The sequence below is a fragment of the Taudactylus pleione genome, unplaced genomic scaffold (assembly GCF_031769625.1).
Source record: "Taudactylus pleione unplaced genomic scaffold, aTauple2 ptg001896l, whole genome shotgun sequence".
Taxonomy (NCBI): domain Eukaryota; kingdom Metazoa; phylum Chordata; class Amphibia; order Anura; family Myobatrachidae; genus Taudactylus; species Taudactylus pleione.
In genome coordinates, this window is record NW_028286293.1 from 243,356 (window position 1) to 263,137 (window position 19,782).

Here is a 19,782-nt window from a genome sequence, read left to right on the forward strand (position 1 = left end):
CCCAAAATCCCTCTCCCATCATCATTCTTTACAAACCCCCCAAGTAAAAAATATAAAAACAGATGAAAGGACCCCAACAGTTCATAGTGAAGATTCTAATCAGAAATCAACCCGCCTGCCCTTCTGTCATATATAGTGCACCAAATTGTTATTGAATAACAAATATAGAGCCATATGGGTTGCTATTACAGTATATTTGATTTTGTTTGTATACTCCGCTTCTCGTATATTGTACATAAAATATGCTGCCTGCAATACTCAGGACTAGAATAAGCTGAGCAAATGATAGAAAACTGATGAATATACTGATTAAATATCTTGAATTTTTTTCTGGTGAACCAACAACTTAATACTATATTCCTGGCTGTAAATCCATCAAGATAAAGCAGAACTTACATTGATCCCTGGAGATAAACTGAGGTACATTGTTCAGCTGAGGTGTGCTGGGATTTGGGGTTCCAACAAGTTTGCTTTTGGCCATCTTTGTATTTGCTTTTGCAAACTCCAGCCGTAACGTCTGAGGAATTTCTGGATCAAAACGTATACCCTGCAACCAGTAATGATACAGATTTGTCAGTAGACTTATAAAGCCAGACAGATGTACAATTTATCTCTTAACAGAAGTAAAGAGCTGCAATGTGTAAGAAAACAAAGCCATCCAAGACATGTGTTCATGATATAAAATGTGAACAAATATACATATTTAAAAAGCGACAGAATGTTTATAGTACTTACAGTTTTTTACGTTCCGTTTAGTAATTATTTTTATATCTTGTTAAGAACTTGTAACTATCAAAATGTTGTATATTTTCCCCCAAGAAACTGTATAATCACAATGACATATTGTTCTTTCTTCAATTTTATTCTTTTTCCAGGTATAAGGGGCTAAGCTGTATGGAGCGTATTTATGTGCACCCGCTCTGTCAGACATGCGCTACGCCAGCTGGCATAAGTACTACATCAGCCACCAAAGTTATCTTTGTAACCATGACAAATAAACTGTACAATGATTTATCGTGGCTGAGAACTGCGTGCCAGTTGAGATCTTCCACTGTAATCGTTTGACTAAATAATTGATCTTCTGATTATCTAGCGCGGATAATATAGTGTGAATATTCGTCAATACTTAAGAAAAGATCAGAGATAAGATTTTAGCGGCGCGGTGTGGACAGACTAATGAAAGGTAATATCTAAATGGTTATTACAGACTGCATCATATTTGTTCTGAACGGAGAACTATTCAATTGCATAAATACTATATTTCAGTTTGTACTTTGTGCCTACATTTATTTGTTTGCAGAACTATAAAGAAAGGATGACAGGCTGCTGCTGATATGCTGAGGAATACTGTACAGGAGTTGTAGATTTATGTAGCACAGTCAAACATACAGAATAAGCATACAATGTTTGAGAAACTGTTTATATCATGAGGTTTAAGCAGCACGCTGACCATGGCATGGCAGTGAAGTCACAGTGAAATAGTCAATTGATTACAATCGTTTTTGTTAAAGCATTTCCATTGGTTACAATTTATAAGCTTTAGCTTTCATTTTCTAGGGAAATTGGGGGCCTAATTCAGTTAGGAGCAAATAATACAAAAGGAGGAATTTGTACCTTGGTAAAAACATGGCAGTTTCACTCTCTCAAGGTCTATGCACAGCCCCAATGTGATGTCGCTGTGCAGTGCAGCTACGACTGCTTCTTGTGTGCTCTGCTGCACTATGGCCTCCTAAACCAGGGATGGGGAACCTACTGCCCGGGGTCCGTATAAGGCCCCCTGAATCATTTGGTCTGGCCCTCTGAGCTTTTTTCTGCTAACCTCATCTGGCTAGCAAGGTGCCTAGAATGGCAAGCTGCAGCCAGAATCTATGCAGCAGTGCCGTCTGGAGCGTCCTTAGGGCGCTTCATACGGTCACACCGCTGCCCTTACAGCTCCCGGGCATTGCTGTAATCACCGGCGATTGTGGCCCTGCTATATATCAAAATGGCCCTCGGCAGAAAAAAGGTTCCCCACCCCTGTCCTAAACCATAGATTTGTGAGGTACAGTATACAACAATCATAACCTTCTCTACAATGCTTATAAGTTCCTTAGGGCTCTATTTACTACAATCCGTATATTGAATATGCAGATTGTAGTGTGATATTATCGACTGAATTAACATTGCGAATTCAGGCAATATCACAGGGATTTAGTACAAATCTCTTGCAGGGACAGAGCTTGTGAAAAAGCTCTGTCCCTGCGAATCCCATCCGCACACTGGTCACAGTATTTTCGGAACAAATACCATGACAAAGTGCCCGCTGCTACCCCCCCGCGGCTAAGCCCTGCCCCCTGGCACTAAGCCTTGCCCCACACAATCGCGGACCCCCCCGAGACTGCCCCTTCCCTTAATTACACTTACCTGCATGATCCGGGCCTCCGGTGATGTCCTCCATGTCCTACGGCCAGGTGATATCCCATACTGCACTGGGACCCGATCACCTGATAACCGGGCCGCAGTGCACTATGGGGGACCAGTTGACCGGAGGGAAGACATCACCAGAGCTCCCGATCACTGGTCCCTGAGTCAGGTAAGTTAATTTTTGGTTTTTTTTACAGTAATCAGCTTGTGGTCTGTTTAGACCACACAGCTGATTACTGGGACCGACTCCTGGCTCTGCTCTCCCCGTTAGAGCGGAGCAGGAGTCCGGTAACCGGGGGAGACCCTGGATAACGCCACCTCCAGGTGGAGTTATTATCACAAGGCCTCCCTAGGTATTTTTTTCACATTTTATTTTTAGTAGCTTTGGTCGGATCACATTTCCCATTACAATTATGGGAAATGCGATCTGATTACTACAAATAAGTTATACTTAGGGGTTGGAGTAGAATTTTACGAATTCTACTCCAATTGCCCTGTAATAACTATAGGTGATACTAATATAATATGAAAAGGGTGTGAAAACACCCTTTTCACTTTATTTTACTCAAAATAATGTTAATAAATAGAGCCCTTAATCTTTCACAGACATATTTGTTAATGATATTAGTAGCTATTTTCCAAAAGATAATAATTTTTTAAGGTCTTATAGCTGAGAACACACTATGTATTCTACGATACAGTATATCGTTACGATGTGGATCAGATCGATAAATCGTACACAACATATAGTGTGTACACCTACAGTGTGTACGCCATCAAATCGTGTGTATGCCTATAGTATGTACGTCATTCACAAAGTGCATCTCATCATCCCATCTGCTGTTCTGCATGACAGATGGGATTATGCAGTGAAAGACACAGTGCTGTTACATACATTGCGCCATCGTACACCGGATCATGCATTGTGTATGGCACGAAAGAGACGAAACATTGGCCTCAAAGGGGGGAATTCAATTCAATGTGATGATGAAATACCATATGCTATGTACATTAAATATGTCTGACTATAACACCCCTTGCTTGCAATGCTTGGAGTATGGAAACATGGCTATACAGAAATGTCAGTCTCCAGTGACTGCATCTTGCTGATAATGATGCTGCCTTACATTAGCCACACACAGGACCTCATTCAGAGTCGGTTGAAGCGGCTGCACGGTCGTACGGGAAAAGGGGCCGGATATTCAAATGATTCCCTCGCAAGTTGCGTCCCTAAGTTCGGATCGTTAGTTGGCCGACCAAGGGGAGGAAGCGGTCGGAAGACAAAAAAATACTCCCCCTTCTCGTACGCATTGCACGTCATCTCCGGGCATATAAGGATTAATCGAGACCATCGGAACTGGTCGTAGAGCTTAAGGTTGACCTTACCCTCTCTTAAGCTCTACGATCATGTCAGTGTAAAAACCTCCCATGTCACATGTGCCATGACGCTACTTTGTTAATTATGCACTCCCATAATCCGTATGCACTCCCATAAAACGCTGTTCGCATAATGAGGCACGCCTGCGTTCGGATCTTCCCCCTGTTACCACCCACAAACGCCTCCATCTGTCACTCAAACTACCGACCTGGCTGTGTTCAAGGAGAGAGAAATTTCTGATCGTAGCAGGTAGTTTGCGCACGCGCGTTGCGAACTTTACGCATGCGCAGTATAGCGAACATCAGTGGCGTACGACCGTGCGGCCACAACGACTGACTCTGAATGAGGTCCACTGTCCCCACTAACAGTTTTAATTATTATTCCTCTTCAATATCTCCATTAAATATCAAGTTTTCAACCTCATCTTTTAGATTGTAAACTCACTTGGGCTGGGACATATATAGCTCTGGATTCATGTAATTGTAGTAGAAATAAAATATAATAATAATTGTAGCTTCCCAGTCAGGTTTTATGGTCTCTGTGGTTATATAAAAAGTATTTTCTTGAAGATCTACAGAGCTATTGTCCAAACTTACATATGCAACAATGACTCCACATTTCATAATGGCAACAAATATTGTTGTTCTGCTGTGCTAATAGCTAATCTATAACTTTCTTTATATGAAATTATTATTTATTATTATTATTATCCTTTATATGGCGCCACAAGGGTTCCGCAGCGCCTTACAAAGTACATAAACAAATGCGCACACAAAAGACAAGTACATAGACAAGTGAGCACGCAAGAAAAACAGTTATTAACAGTACAACCAACACAGGACAAATACATGATTTATACATTGCTGCATAACACTTAAATAAGCAGCATGGTGTCAGCAACCAAGGGTTAGGTGCTGTTGTAAATTAAAGTAGGAGTAGGTGAGGGAGAAGCACATGAGGGAAGAGGACCTTGCTCGTGAGAGCTTACATTCTAAAGGGGAGGGGGCAGACAAACAGGGGTGACACAGATGGGCTGGATTGTGAGGAAGGAACATGGAGTAGTGGGTTAGGATGAGAGCTGGAAAGCTTTGAGGAAGAAAGGGGTCTTGAGAGCCCATTTCAAGATTAGAAGCCAAAAAGCAAAGTTAACATGGAATTTTGAGTTAAGGCCATGGGGACGAGGAAAGGCAGCTACTCGAGGAAGTTGGAAAAGGCAACTGATATGAGCATTGAATGCAAATAATGAAATGGGGAGTTTAGAAGGTAAGAGTTGGTGGGAGTGACCAGATGATAGAAGTACCCCAACACCAACACTGTGGCAACCTCCAGGCCAGGGAGTGTGAAAGAATGTGAGGCTCCCAAAGGAGATAGCTGCAGGAGAAGTGGTGTCAGATGGGTAAGTCCAGGATTTGGTGATGGCTAGGACATTGAAGGAGTTGACTATGAAGCCTTAATGGACAGGGACCAGTAGATTATAGAGGAGGAGATAGGAGAGAGGGACAGAGTTGGGTCGAGAGAGAAGGAGATTGTTAGGGTTGCTGTAGCGTGGGGCTGAGATTCATTTAGAGCAGGGGGATAAGGAGAGTGTGGATATGTGGTGGGCTTCTGAGTGAGGAAAGGTGACAGCAGGTGGTGGGCAAGGTGGAGGTTTAGTGTGGTGTGGGTTGAGAAGAAGAGGTGTAACTTGGAGTAAAGGTAGGGTGCAGGACTTATGAGTTATGGGAGATGCAGTGGAGAGTACTAGATGGGATGAAGGGAGAGAGAAGAAAGTGGAGGAGACTATGGAGGGAGAAAAGAAATGGGAACTGGTGGTAGAGGAAAGTATTATGTAGCTTCTGAGTGAGGAGGGGAGTAGAAGAAAAGAGAGACATTGCGTAGATGAGGGATTGGGGGGGGAGGTAACAGCAGTAGTAGTGATGAGAATGAGATACAGGAATAGTACAGTTAAAATGTCTAAAAATTAGATAACAGGAAGAACAGTGTTAGTAGATGTAAAGGCACAACTACAAGAGTTTATAATAAACAAAATGAGTTTAAAGCTGTTAAAGTTGCAGGACTTTAAATTAAGGATAAAGCATTCTTATAGATGAGAAGGTGTTTAAAAATGTTAGATACTACAATGGTATTTACTACAGTGGTGTAGAGATAAATTGACAGTGGTATAGGAATAATAAAAAGTGTAGGGTCAAAAAACATACATTGAAAAATTAAAATGCCGCAATCCACCTGGTAGTTGCTTGCAATGCTGAAGCAGGCTGTTGGCATAAGGTGTGTTCAGGTTATAATGAAAGCTGGTGGCTGAGTTGCAGGGTATCCAGAAGCTCAGAAGATCCTTTTCAAGTTGTAAAGAGTTATTTTTTAAATGTCTTCCTCATGTTTAACTCTTGTCTAACTTTAAATTATGCTGTGCATATAATACCACTTAGAAAAAAATCATACAGTATAATCATACTGCCTGAAACCTTCTGAGTAAATAGTGAAGCATACATGTGTAGTCACTGATTACACCCCAACCTCCAATAACCTCACCCACACCAAATACAAGTCATAAAATTCTATTACAAACAAACAGACCCTAAATAGCATCCCATGTATCTAGGAGTTAAAAAATAGTTAAATTGCAAGACCTTAAGTCACTCTGATTTTTGCATATAATAATTAATAACAAAATACCTATAAAATCAGTATAATCATACAGCAATGGTATTTCTATGTCAGATGACTGGTCCCAATAGATTACCTATAAAATCAGTATAATCATACAGCAATGGTATTTCTATGTCAGATGACTGGTCCCAATAGATTACCTATAAAATCAGTATAATCATACAGCAATGGTATTTCTATGTCAGATGACTGGTCCCAATAGATTACCTATAAAATCAGTATAATCATACAGCAATGGTATTTCTATGTCAGATGACTGGTCCCAATAGATTACCTATAAAATCAGTATAAACATACAGCAATGGTATTTCTATGTCAGATGACTGGTCCCAATAGATTACCTATAAAATCAGTATAATCATACAGCAAATATCATGTATCTCTAGGAACCACCACATATTAACTAAACAATGAATATTTAACTTGTCTTGGAAATATTTTCATGTCTGGCAAATTAATGAGACTTTTAAACTAGTAGTGCCCTGAGTGCCAAAGGATGTGTGGGAACAATTTAATTAAAATAACAATAGGAACGTGTGATCTACTGTAGCTATGCCGGCCTCAGAGTACGCGTACCATGAAATCCCTTATATGGGAATATTAATACAGACATACGGACAAGCTGGAAAGAGACTGCCTGTATAGACGTAGAATAATATCATAGCCAAATCATTTCCACATCACAAAATAACAAATATATTATATATATTTATATGCTGCTATTTGTCACTGCATGGCTTGCACAGACATACTGTAAAATGGTTATATAGAAAGTAACTACAACACAAACTACTGTATACAGAAACCAAAGACTTTTATTATATTTTAGTAACTGTAAAAGTGAAGCATTTGCTACAGAAACAGGTGGGGAGTTTCCACCATAGCACATCTAAATTTCTCAGTCACAACTGACCCTATTTAGGCAGGAAAGTACTGATGGCAAGCAGGGACTGGCTGGCAACTTTTAGTCTGGGGGGCACATGCAATCAAGTGGCCCGGGCGGGGGGCGTAGACCGAGGACTGGCACCGTAGATGCAGATGGAGGGCCGGGCCCCGGGACGGTCCGGGCCCCATAGCATCTGCAGTTACTGCACCTACAGTAGTTACACCACTGCACACATATACAATAACACACATACATACAGTTACACACATGCATACAGACACAATTTGCAGTCACACACTAATACACATTCATACAGTCACACACTAATACAGACCTAGTCACAAATGAATACACACACACACATAGTCACATCCGCACATACAGTTACACACATTTATTCACTGTCACACTGATACACACATACATACACTAATACACACCTACAGTCACAAATTAATACACACACAGTCCACATATGATCACATACACACACACATACATATAGTTACACACACTCATACACACACACGCACACACACACACACACACACACACACACACACACACACACACACACACACACACACACACACACACAGATAAATATAGTCAGACACACATACCCACAGTCACAGATGTCAAAGCTGGATAATTGGCTGAGACAAGATCAGTTTAAAATTGAAGTGTGCGCGACGCCATCTTGCGAATGGCAGCTAGACTCCATTTTAGAAACAAGAATCTGCAAGACGCCATTTTGCGACCAGCATCACTTTAAGTTACAACACACAAGCTAAGAACAGATGGCAATGTTTTTAATCTAAATAGAATAGACAATGCACCAGAAACTGTGAGTGTTTCACATACAAATTGGGAATCCCTGTTATCAATTGTAATATAATCCAGGCGTTGATCTACACAATTGGATTTGTCTGAATCCAAACAAGTTTTAGTTTCATACCCAGACAGGATGGTTTAGTTTCACAGCTGGAGGTCACATTTGCATTGCAGTCTGAAACTGTGAGTGAGGAATGATATGTGTGTGTATGTATGTATATATATATGTATATATATATATATATATATATGTTAAGTCCATCATAGATGGAATCTCATGCATAAACACCGCACATTACGCACAATTGAGCTGCTAACATGACGCCCAGTAGCGAATGCACAATTATTAGCATCATGCGATTGCATCTTTCACCATTTCACATACACATTGGACCTCATTCAGAGTCGGTCGAAGCGGCCGCACGTCGTACGGGAAAAGGGGCCGGATATTCAAATGATTCCCTCGCAAGTTGCGTCCCTAAGTTCAGATCGGTAGTTGGCCGACCAAGGGGAGGAAGCGGTCGGAAGACAAAAAAATATGCCCCCTTCTCATACGCATTGCACGTCATCTCCGGGCATATAAGGATTAATCGAGACCATCGGGAACCATCGGAACTGGTCGTAGAGCTTAAGGTTGACCATACCCTCTCTTAAGCTCTACGATCATGTCAGTGTAAAAACCTCCCATGTCACATGTACCATGACGCTACTTTGTTAATTATGCACTCTCATAATCCGTATGCACTCCCATAAAACGCCGTTCGCATAATGAGGCACGCCTGCGTTCGGATCTCCACTCCCCCGTTTCCAAGCACCTTCCCCTGTTACCACCCACAAACGCCTCCATCTGTCACTCAAACTACCGACCTGGCTGTGTTCAAGGAGAGAGAAATTTCTGATCGTAGCGGCTAGTTTGCGCACGCGCATTGCGAACTTTACGCATGCGCAGTATAGCGAACATCGGTGGCGTACGACCGTGCGGCCGCAACGACCGACTCTGAATGAGCTCTATTAAGCTTAAGACCCCGAATGAAAATACCATTTAATAGCTAAATGCGCACGCATCTGTCCCCAGTTAACTAGCGTCTTCATATCAAACCCTGAATACTCACACATTACATATTCACACATAAGGTTTAATAAGCTTTAAAGTATATGATTTAAGTTGGTTCAGTTAGTTTAAATGCTGAGAAATAAAGATATTTGATAACTAAAGTTTTATACATGCTAAACAAGTCATGTTTGGTTTCGTACTGCTGCGTACTCTTTTTACAGTATTCCGGTGTTATCGGTGGGGAGGTCCCTTCATGCATTCTCGAGTTATGGATCGCAGAGGCTACAAGCAACAAAATGTATATTTCATGAACAACTGTTAGGATGTTACAGGGGGTGGGAAGGGAAAGACACCCAGCTGTTAGAGGCAGGGAGAGTCTATTTGAACCAGCCTGTTAAATGCTTTGTAACAGATGCTTTTCCCCTGGGAACCAATGACATCAGCAGCAACTTCTCTATTGTCCTGTCTATTCTGGGGGGGTATAAATATGTGTGCTCAAACACTGGGTCCTTAGTCTTCGTGCTGAATGCTGACTGAGGGGTTTCTTGCTGATGCCTAGCATCTGGTACCGGAAGCGCTGCGTATGTATACTGTACTTGGGTCTGTATAATTCCTTTTGCGCCTAAATTGTGTCTGGATCAATTGTGTGTAACTGTCTGAACTTTTACTTGAATAACACTTGTGCTTTGGAACCACAGATTCCAGTTCTAAGTCTTTATTTACTGTATGACTGCATATGCAAATTAGCGTCATCCTAAGAAGGTATAGGCAGGTGTGTATAGAGGTTCAATTTTAATATCGTCACAGACATACATACACACACTTATACAGACATACACAGTCACACACAAACATGCATAAACACACTTAAATATAAACACATACACAGTCAAACACACACATACATACAGTTACAGAGACACATATATACACACACATACATGCATAGTTACAGAGACACATACATACACACAGATACATGCATACAGTTACAGAGACACATACATACACACAGATACAGTTACAGAGACTCATACTTACACACTTATACACACAGATACATACACAGTCACAGGATCCCCTCCTCTCTAGCACCTTACTGTCAGACAGGATACAGCAAACTCACTGTTTATGTACTCTGTCTCCTCCATCCTCCATGCTGCTGCTGGCCTGGCACTGACTGCCGTGTAGCCCCGCCCCCTGTCCTGACTCCGCCACCCTGTTAGCCTACTTCGAACGGCACTGCACTGTTACACTGACTGCAGCTGCAATTAATGGCCTGGGGCCCGCTGCGAGAGAACGGAGAAGAGGAGGCGGGGCAAGAGGTAGGAAGTCTGATGGAGCAGAGAGCGGAGGAGGACCAGCCCCAGCCGACGGCCTTCCACAGCCTGCGCTGCTATGTATATGCAGAGCACGGCTGCGGGCGGCCCTGGGACACTAAAATGTTACCAGCCTGGGGGGCACATGGCACCCTGCCCCCCGGCCCAGCCCGCCTCTGATGGCAAGGGACTGTTCCACAGACCCGTCAGTTGGCACTTCCCAGACTTGTTCCTGCTTGACATGCAATTGAATAGTGTTTTCTGAGCCTAGTGCTTTCAAAAGTGCCAAACATGCACCCATGAGTTTTCCGATTCACAGCATATCAATGATGATAGGTAATTTGTAAGCCCGGAATTGTACTAGCAAAACTGGCAAGTAATTTCTTTATCAATGCCAAACATTATTTATTTATTACCAGTTATTTATATAGCGCACACATATTCCGCTTTACAGAGAACGTTTGGCCATTCACATTAGTCCTTGCCCCAGTGGAGCTTACAATCTACAGTCAGGTGCATAAATATTGGGACATTGCCGGAATTTTCATATTTTGGCCTCTATTCACCACCACAATGGCTAAGAAATGAAACAAACAAGATGTGCTTTAGCTGCTGACTTTCAGATTTAATTTGAGGGTAATTACATCCAAATCAGATGAATGGTGTAGGAATTACAACGGTTTCTATATGTGCCTCCCACTTTTTAAGGGGCCAAAAGTAATGGGACTATCAATTCAAAAGCCATTTCATGGACAGGTGTGGGCTATTCCCTCGTTATTTCATTATCAAGCAGGTAAAAGGTCTGGAGGTGATTCTAGGTGTGACATTTGCATTTGGAATCAGTTGCTGTCGACTCTCAATATGAGATCCAAAGAGCTGTCACTATCAGTGAAACAAGCCATCATTAGGCTGAAAAATCAAAACAAACCCATCAGATAGCAAAAACATTAGGTGAGGCCAAATCAACTGTTTGGAACATTCTTAAAAAGAAAGAACGCACAGGAGAGCTCAGCAACACCAAAAGACCCGGAAGACCACGGAAAACAACTGTGGTGGATGATAGAAGAATTATTTCCCTGGTGAAGAGAAACTCCTTCACAACAGTTGGCCAAATCAAGATCACTCTCCAGGAGGTAGGTGTATATGTGTCAAAGTCAACAATCAAGAGAAGACTTCACAAGAGTGAATATAGAGGGTTCACCACAAGATGTAAACCATTGGTGAGCCACAAAAATAGGAGGACCAGATTAGAGTTTGCCAAACAACATCTAAAAAAAGCCATTACAATTCTGGAACAACATCCTATGGACAGAGGAGACAAAGATCAACTTGTACCAGAGTGATGGGAAGAGAAGAGTATGGAGAAGGAAAGGAACTGCTCATGATCCAAAACACACCACCTCATCAGTGAAGCATGGTGGTGGTAGTGTCATGGCATGGGCATGTAAGGCTGACAATGGAACTGGTTCCCTTTTATTTATTGATGATGTGACTGCTGACAAAAGCAGCAGAATGAATTCTGAAGTGTTTCGGGAAATATTATATGCTCATATTCAGTCCAATGCTTCAGAACTCATTGGACGGCGCTTCACAGTGCAGATGGACAATGACCCGAAGCATACTGCAAAAGCAACCCAAGAGTTTTTTAAGGCTAAAAAGTGGAATGTTATGCAATGGCCAAGTCAATCCCCTGACCTGAATCCGATTGAGCATGCATTTCACTTGATGAAGACAAAACTGAAGGGAAAATGCCCCAAGAACAAGCAGGAACTGGAGACATTTGCAGTAGAGGCCTGGCAGAGCATCACCAGGGATGAAACCCAGCGTCTGGTGATGTCTATGCGTTCCAGACTTCAGGCTGTAATGGCCTGCAAAGGATTTGCAACAAAGTATTAAAAAGTGAAAGTTAGATTTAGGATTGTTTAGTTTGTCCCATTACTTTTGGCCCCTTAAAAAGTGGGAGGCACATATAGAAACCGTTGTAATTCCTACACCGTTCACCTGATTTGGATGTAATTACCTTCAAATTAAATCTGAAAGTCTGCAGTTAAAACACATCTTGTTTGTTTCATTTCAAAGCCATTGTGGTGGTGAATAGAGGCCAAAATATGAAAATTCTGTCAATGTCCCAATATTTATGCACCTGACTATATATTCCCTACCACATGCTCACACACACACACACACACTAGGGTAAATTTTTGTTGGGACCCAATTAACCTACCAGTGTATTTTTGGGGTGTGGGAGGAAACCGGAGTACCCGAAACCCACGCAAATACAGGGAGAATATACAAACTCCACACAGTTAGGGCCATAGTGGGACAGAACCCACGACCTCAGTGCTGTGAGGTAGTAATGCTAACAATTACACCGTCTGTGCTGCCCAATTTAAATGCTAACTGTAAAAGAGAGTAAATATAAGTGTAAGTACAGGGTTTTGCCAATGGGGTATTCCAATCTTCACTCAAACACACATATGATTTGTATAAACATTCCCTACAAATACAACAATATATATATACAGCAATTATTATTCATAACTTCTACTATGCAACACACTGCAAAAAGGAATTTGTAGAAGTAGTGCAACATTTTTCTTCATACAGTATCTTAAAAGTCTGGTCTAGAAGGAGTATACGGGTACTTGTAATTGAAATCGGTATTTAATGTCGGCGGCTTAATAGCCGGTGGATCAAATACCAACAGCGGAACCCCAACAAACCTAATTCCCGACTGGGGCTGGTAAGTAACCTAACCCTCCTTTCTCCCACCTAACCCTAACCCTCCCTTTGTGGTGCCTAGCCCTAACCTCCCCCCTAGTGCCTAACCCTAACTTCCCCCCTAGTGCTTAACGCTAACCTCCCCCCTAGTGCCTAACCCTAACCTCCCCCCCTAGTGCCTAACCCTAACCTCCCCCCCGTTAGTGCCTAAACCTAAACCCCCTCCCCGCACCCTAAACCTAACCCTCCCGGGGGGTTGCCTAACCCTAAACCCACACTGGAGCCTAACCCTAACCCCCCCTTTCCCTACCCTAACCCTCCCAGGGGGTGCCTAACCCTAAGCCCCCCCGGGTGTCCCTAAACCTAACCCCCCCCCCCACCCGGCTAGACGCTAAAACACCCGGCTTACCTTTGTTCGGTAATTATAGTCATCAGTATTTCGACTCCTATCTTTAGTCCCCTGTCGGGCTGTAAGTGTCGGGATATCAGCGGGCGGGATAGCGCCCGCCACTATCCTGACTGCAACCCCCTGTAATTGTTTCATGCTATTTAGACTGGCCTATCATACATACCTGTATTTCCCCTTCTCTTACCTATGAAACGCAAGCCATGACAATAGTACAGTAGATTAATTAACAAAGAACAATAATATCAAAGTAGTGTGCATTGCATTTACAATATAGGATATAATTCCAAGGAACAGGCCATAACTTGGGCTGTGCAATAGGTGTAGCCGCACATTGAGCAGGGTCCTGTGGGTGGCACCGTTCGGCCCCATGGCACTTGCTTCTGGCTAGCAGAGTGCCTGCAATGGCACCCTTCAGTCAGGATCACTGTGGCAGTGTCGCCCCTAGGGTCGTTTGACGCCAAAATGCTCTGGGCACTGCTGCACTTCCGGGTGTTGGTGGTCCTGCTACATCATGCACAAAGGGAGCAGGGGCGACACAGGGTGCTGTAAAGACCTGTCACGGCACTACTAATGTGGGGCAACTTGATACAATATTACTAAGATATGGATAGGGAGATCTAGTTCAAATCACGTGTCTCCACTGAAATATAATATATTAAACATTTCATAAATACCACCTATACTGCTACTGCATACCTTCCAAAGGTTCTGATGTGCAGTTTAGATGGGAGTGGAGACAGTTTTGCTCAGAAGTAGGCATTTCTAAGTGGATCAGGGAAGGGGCTAATTATCTCCTGTCTCAGCATTTATACATGTTGGGAGGTATGATGCTCTGTATCTTCAAGCATGTGTAGGATGTCCTATTTATTTTTTCGTGCAACTTTTTCCCTTACAATGTGTCTTATATGCAAAGCGACTGTAACGTAGCATTTTGCATGCAGATACAGCCACAGTCTCACACAGAATATAGGCATGCTGAATTTAATTTTAATCAGCATAGGCATCTTGTGAGTCCTATTTGTATGGCTTTGCAAATAAAACACATTTAAGGGAAAAATTGCATGAAAAGACGCACAGCGCTACTGAGTTGCGCCTCAGAGCGACTAGAAGGGCTGGATAGATGTATGTCGACACATCTGTATATAATGTCCTTACATAGTGACAGAAGCAGTCAGAACAGTGGCCTCCCCAGATCAGCATACCTCTCCTGATATACTATGTGCTCCTGTGAGCAATACAGGGCCGGTGCTACCATTAGGCGGCTGCCTAGGGGCACCAGTCACTGGAGGGCATCGCTGAGTCCACCCAAAAAAATTAAGGTTGTTTCTTTCAGTCCCGGCTGAGACTAATGATGACCAAGACTGACGCAGGAACTCCCCCAGCCCCCAGAACTGCACTCTCATTTGTTAGTGAGGTAGAGACAACAGCAGTAATGGTGGCCCCTTCCCTCTCCTCTATTCACCTCTTTTCCTCCAGCCAGGTACCAGCCTGTCTCTCAGGGTGAGTGTGTGTGTGGGTTTTCTGAGTGCTGGCAGTGTGTGTGTGTAGGTGTTTGTCTTATTGAGTGGTGGCAGGGTGAGTGTGTGTGTAGGGGGGGTTAATGAGTGCTGGCAGGAGGGTGTGTGTGTGTGTGTGTGTCTTATTGAATGCTGGCAGGGTGAGTGTATGTATGTGTGGGTGAATGAGTACTGGCCTGGTGAGTGTGTGTGAGTGGAGTGTGTAAGGAATGCTGAAATAGCGTGTGAGGGGGTTACCGAATGCTGACAGTGTGACTGTATGTGTGTGTGTGGGTTAATGAGTCCTGGCATGGTAAGCATGTGTGTGTAGAGTGTGTAATGAGTGCTGAAATAGTGTGTGAGGGGCATACTTGCCGAAATCCTGGCTGCCTTTTCCGTGAGGGAGGCAGCCAGGTCGGGCGGAGTGGCAAAAGGGGACATGACCGGGAAGGCACATGCCGAGATTTCCGGCATTGTGAAGCAGGGGGCGGAGTCATGATGACGCGACTCAGTGAGAATTGCTTAATCAGCCCCCCTGCTGCGGGTGTTTGGGGTGGTATTGCAGGGGGGGCTGGAGGGGCCAGGAGGCATGCTTACTTTTCCGGGAGGTCGGGAGCGGCACCTATTTACGGGAGGCTCCCGACCAAATCGGGAGAGTAGGCATGTATGGTGAGGGGGGTTACTGAGTGCTGGCAGTGTGGTGTGTGTGTGTGTGGGGTGTTAGTGGGTACTGACAGATTTGGGCACAGACGTGTCGGCATAAATATATTCGGGACACAGCTGTATAGCATAGAAGGAATGTGGGGCACATGGGTATCATTGGGAGCATTGTGTGGCATTGTTCATGGCTATGTGGCATACAATAAATGTGTTGCACAGCTGTTTGACATATGTACTGTGGGCACAATTGTGTGTCAGATTATGTAGTGGGGGCACAAATGTGTGGCATAATATGTATTGGAGGCATTTATGTATAGCATAATTATGAAGTGGGGATACAGCTGGGTGGAATATAATTAATTTGTGGTGCAGATGTGTGGCATATTATGAATTGGGAGCAGTGTGGCACAGTATGAGGCACAGTATAATTTTGGGGATCTGCTGTGTGACATATTAGTTGGGACATATTTATATAGCATATTATAAGTATATTTGAGGGAGCAGGGGCGGTGGGCGAAATGTTGCCTAGGGCGCCCAGAAACCATGCACCAGCCCTGGAGCAATCTGACAGTCTCATTGTCCACAGGTTGCTCCATCCACACTCCCTTCAACACTGAGGTAACAGACAAGCAGGATATGACAATTCATTTAAAAAAGTGTTTTTACTACAGTCAAATATATCATTCCAAACGTCAAAGTTTTGTAATTATACAACCCCTTACAGTTACAATTTACAATATATTATTTAGCTTGTAGTCCGTAAATCAGACTTCCATATTTAATGAATCTCTGCCTTGTGATGAAAATATGTTGAAAACCCATGATCTCTTTGGAGCAGAGCTATTCAATGCAAAATGAGGCACTGAAATGAGCGTTCTCATTTATTGCTGTTTAACCGATTCACCACTGAGTGTTTTCTCACCCTTGCGCTGAGGCCATTTTTCAACGTTTGTGCTTGTTACATTGTAATATCAAGTTCACAGATTTACTTATTTATAATTTTCACCATCTTGAATTAAATGCTTACTATGTGTAGGAATTATATGGTAGCTTAACTAAGCCTACCATTTTTCACTAGAAAACCTACAGCACTACATGAGGGAACCCATTTTTTAATTGCAGACCAGCGGCAGTGCTGCAGAGATTCCGTTACAGGCACCCTGCTAGCCAGATGCAGGAGCCGTGGGTGAGCGGCGGTGCCGCCCACAGAGTGATGCGCTATGTGCGGCCGCACCGCTCACACACCCCTAGTTACGGCCCTGTATACGGTGTACCATTAAGAAATTAGTAGCTGGAAGGTCATACTACCTTGATGATGGGACACAGGGCCTGATTCAGAGCCGGACGCTCTGACAGAGCGCTCGCTCTGAATCAGGGCCGGTCTTTTTTTTTTTTAGAACAGCCTCCTGGCCGCTCGCATAGCTGTGGGTGACCACCCACAGCTATAGCGAGTGGCCAGGAAGATGGTCGCGATGGTCAAGACCATCGGGCTTGCGACGAGACCCTTGTGGTAGGGTCTCGTTGCCGCAAGCCCCAGAGAGATTTCGGCTCTAACAGAGCCGAAATTTCTCCCACTGACATCACTCATGATGTCAGTGGGGCCGGCCCCAAACGGAGGCGTTCACATGGGAACGCCTCCGTTTGGGCAGCCACTCCCCCGGCCCGCCCACCAAAGGGGGCGTGCTGTCACTCAACATCGACAGCACGCCCCCTTTGGTACGAGACCCGAAGCGACGGATTGCCCGTCGCTATCTGGGTCTCGCACATGCACAGGGGGTGCGCATGTGCTCTGGGCCACCATCGACCCGGTTGCGAGCGCTCAGCGCTTGCGACCGGGTCTGAATCAGGCCCACAGTTTGTTCAGTTTTCATGTCTGAGGAGGCAGAGCTGGGACAGACCCGGCGGGCGGGACAATAACGTTTTTTTTTCTGCAGATGCAGCGACGTGAGAGACACAGGATGAGAGGGAGGCTGAGAGGCACAGGGTAAGGGGGAGGCTGAGGGACACAGAAGGGGAAGCTGAGAGACACAGGGATCAGGAGGCTGGAAGGACAGGATTCTGGAGTGGAGGGGCTGGAGGCTGGAGAGAGACACAAGGGGACAGAAGGCTGGAGAGAGACACAAGGGGACACGAGGCTGGAGACACAAGGGGACAGAAAGCTTAAGACAAAAGGGGACAGGAGGCTGGAGACATGGGAGACTTGTGGCTGGAGACACGGGGTACAGGAGCCTCGGAAGACATGGCAGTAGGCTGGGGTAACGGGGCAGTAGGCTGGAGGGACGGTGCAGGAGGCTGGAGGGACAGGGCAGGAAGCTGGAAAAACAGGGGCAGGAGGCTCAAAAAAACAGGAAGCTGGAAAGACACAAGGGTTTAGGAAGCTGGAGGGGATATAGGGGGCAGGAGGTGATACAGGGTTCACTAGTCTGGTTTAACCTCTGTTGTATGATGATGGCATTGGTTATATTCTTACACAAACAGGCATCTTACGGACCATCTGATCTCCTAGATGAACAGTAAATACTGATTTGAAGACACTGGGCCTGAATTAGAGATGACCGGATTTGCAGAGCCGCACTCAAGTGGCTGTGCAATTCCGTCCAGCTCAGATGCAAATGAAGGAGGTGTCAGATGCCTCCTTGCTGCTTTTGCAACCCCAGCACTGCGACCGACGTCGCAGGCTGGGATCACCCACGCAACCATTGCAACCGATGGTTGTGATGGTTGCTCCTTTTGGTCAGGTTGCGGGAGCTGAAGCTTCCCCACATGCCTGACCTGGTGTTGGTCACTTAAGAGGCCAGAAATGCTCCCAAAGTGACGAGAATCAGGTGGCATTTCATGCTGACACGTTTTGTATGGCCACTCCCATTTTTTACCTCTTAAGAAATATTCTCTACTTGCACCGCTGGATGGGGGAGAACTGGGTTTATGGAGTTTTTTTGCTACTTTCATTCCTATTCCACATTATGACTATGCTCACATTGTGAATTTTGACTGTCGACATAATGTTTATGTCAACACTCTGGAGTTGACATTCTGGGGTTTATATATCAAGCACCGGAAAAGCGTGGAGAAGTGGACCAGTGGAGAAGTTACCCATAGCAACCAATCAGTTTTGAAGTAGCATTTATCAAGTACTATAAAATAATAGGTAGGAGCGGATTGGTTGCTATGGGCAACTTCTCCACACTTTTCACTGCTTGATGAATAAACCCCTCTGAATGTTGACAATTTGACTACATACCTTTACCAAGACCCAGCATTTTCATTGTCTGGAATGCTGCTTCAATCTACAGTATATACTGTAGCTAAAACATTGAAAAATTATAGCACAAACACTTGCGTGTATAAATAGTACCATAAAATATATAAAAAATTATTTTAGAAAAATACAATGATTGATCACAGGTCAGAGAAAATAAAAAATATAAAGAAGATATAAAAAATAGAGACAAATGCTAGATAATTAAAATAATAATAATCATTATTATTATCCTTTATTTATATGGCGCTGCAAGGGTTCCGCAGAACCTTTCAAAGTACATAAACAACTGAGCATACAAGGAAAACAGTTATTAACAGTACAAAACAATGCAGGACAAGGACATGGTTTATAAACATTGCTGCATAACATTTACTGTAAATAAGCAGCTGGGTGTCAGCAACCAAGTGTTAGGTGCCGTTGTGGCATACTTGCCTACCTTTAATTTTCTCTCCCCGGGAGAAGCCCAGGGAGGAGAAGCAGGTAGGCGGCGATGGGGACGGGGTCCAAGGTTTCGCGTCATTAAGCCCCGCTCCTCGTGGTAAATTAAAGTGAATAGTGCCTATTTAAATTAGAGATGAGCGGTTCGGATTCTGTGGAATCCAAACCGCTCCGAACATTGGGGATCCAAGTCCACCCGAACCCTGTTCGGGTGTTCACCGCCTGACTCGGATCCCCGTTCGGGGCCGAACGGCG

General features: G+C 44.1%; 1 protein-coding gene across 1 annotated transcript in view; it reads right to left on the reverse strand.

The window, feature by feature from the left end:
* The window catches only part of RBPMS (RNA binding protein, mRNA processing factor), a 260,875-nt gene that overhangs the window by 88,645 nt on the left and 152,448 nt on the right, over positions 1 to 19,782 (reverse strand). The window contains exon 5 of the mRNA XM_088465184.1: positions 397 to 547. Coding sequence (XP_088321310.1) covers positions 397 to 547 — 151 coding nt within the window. The remainder of the gene's footprint in view (positions 1 to 396; positions 548 to 19,782) is intronic.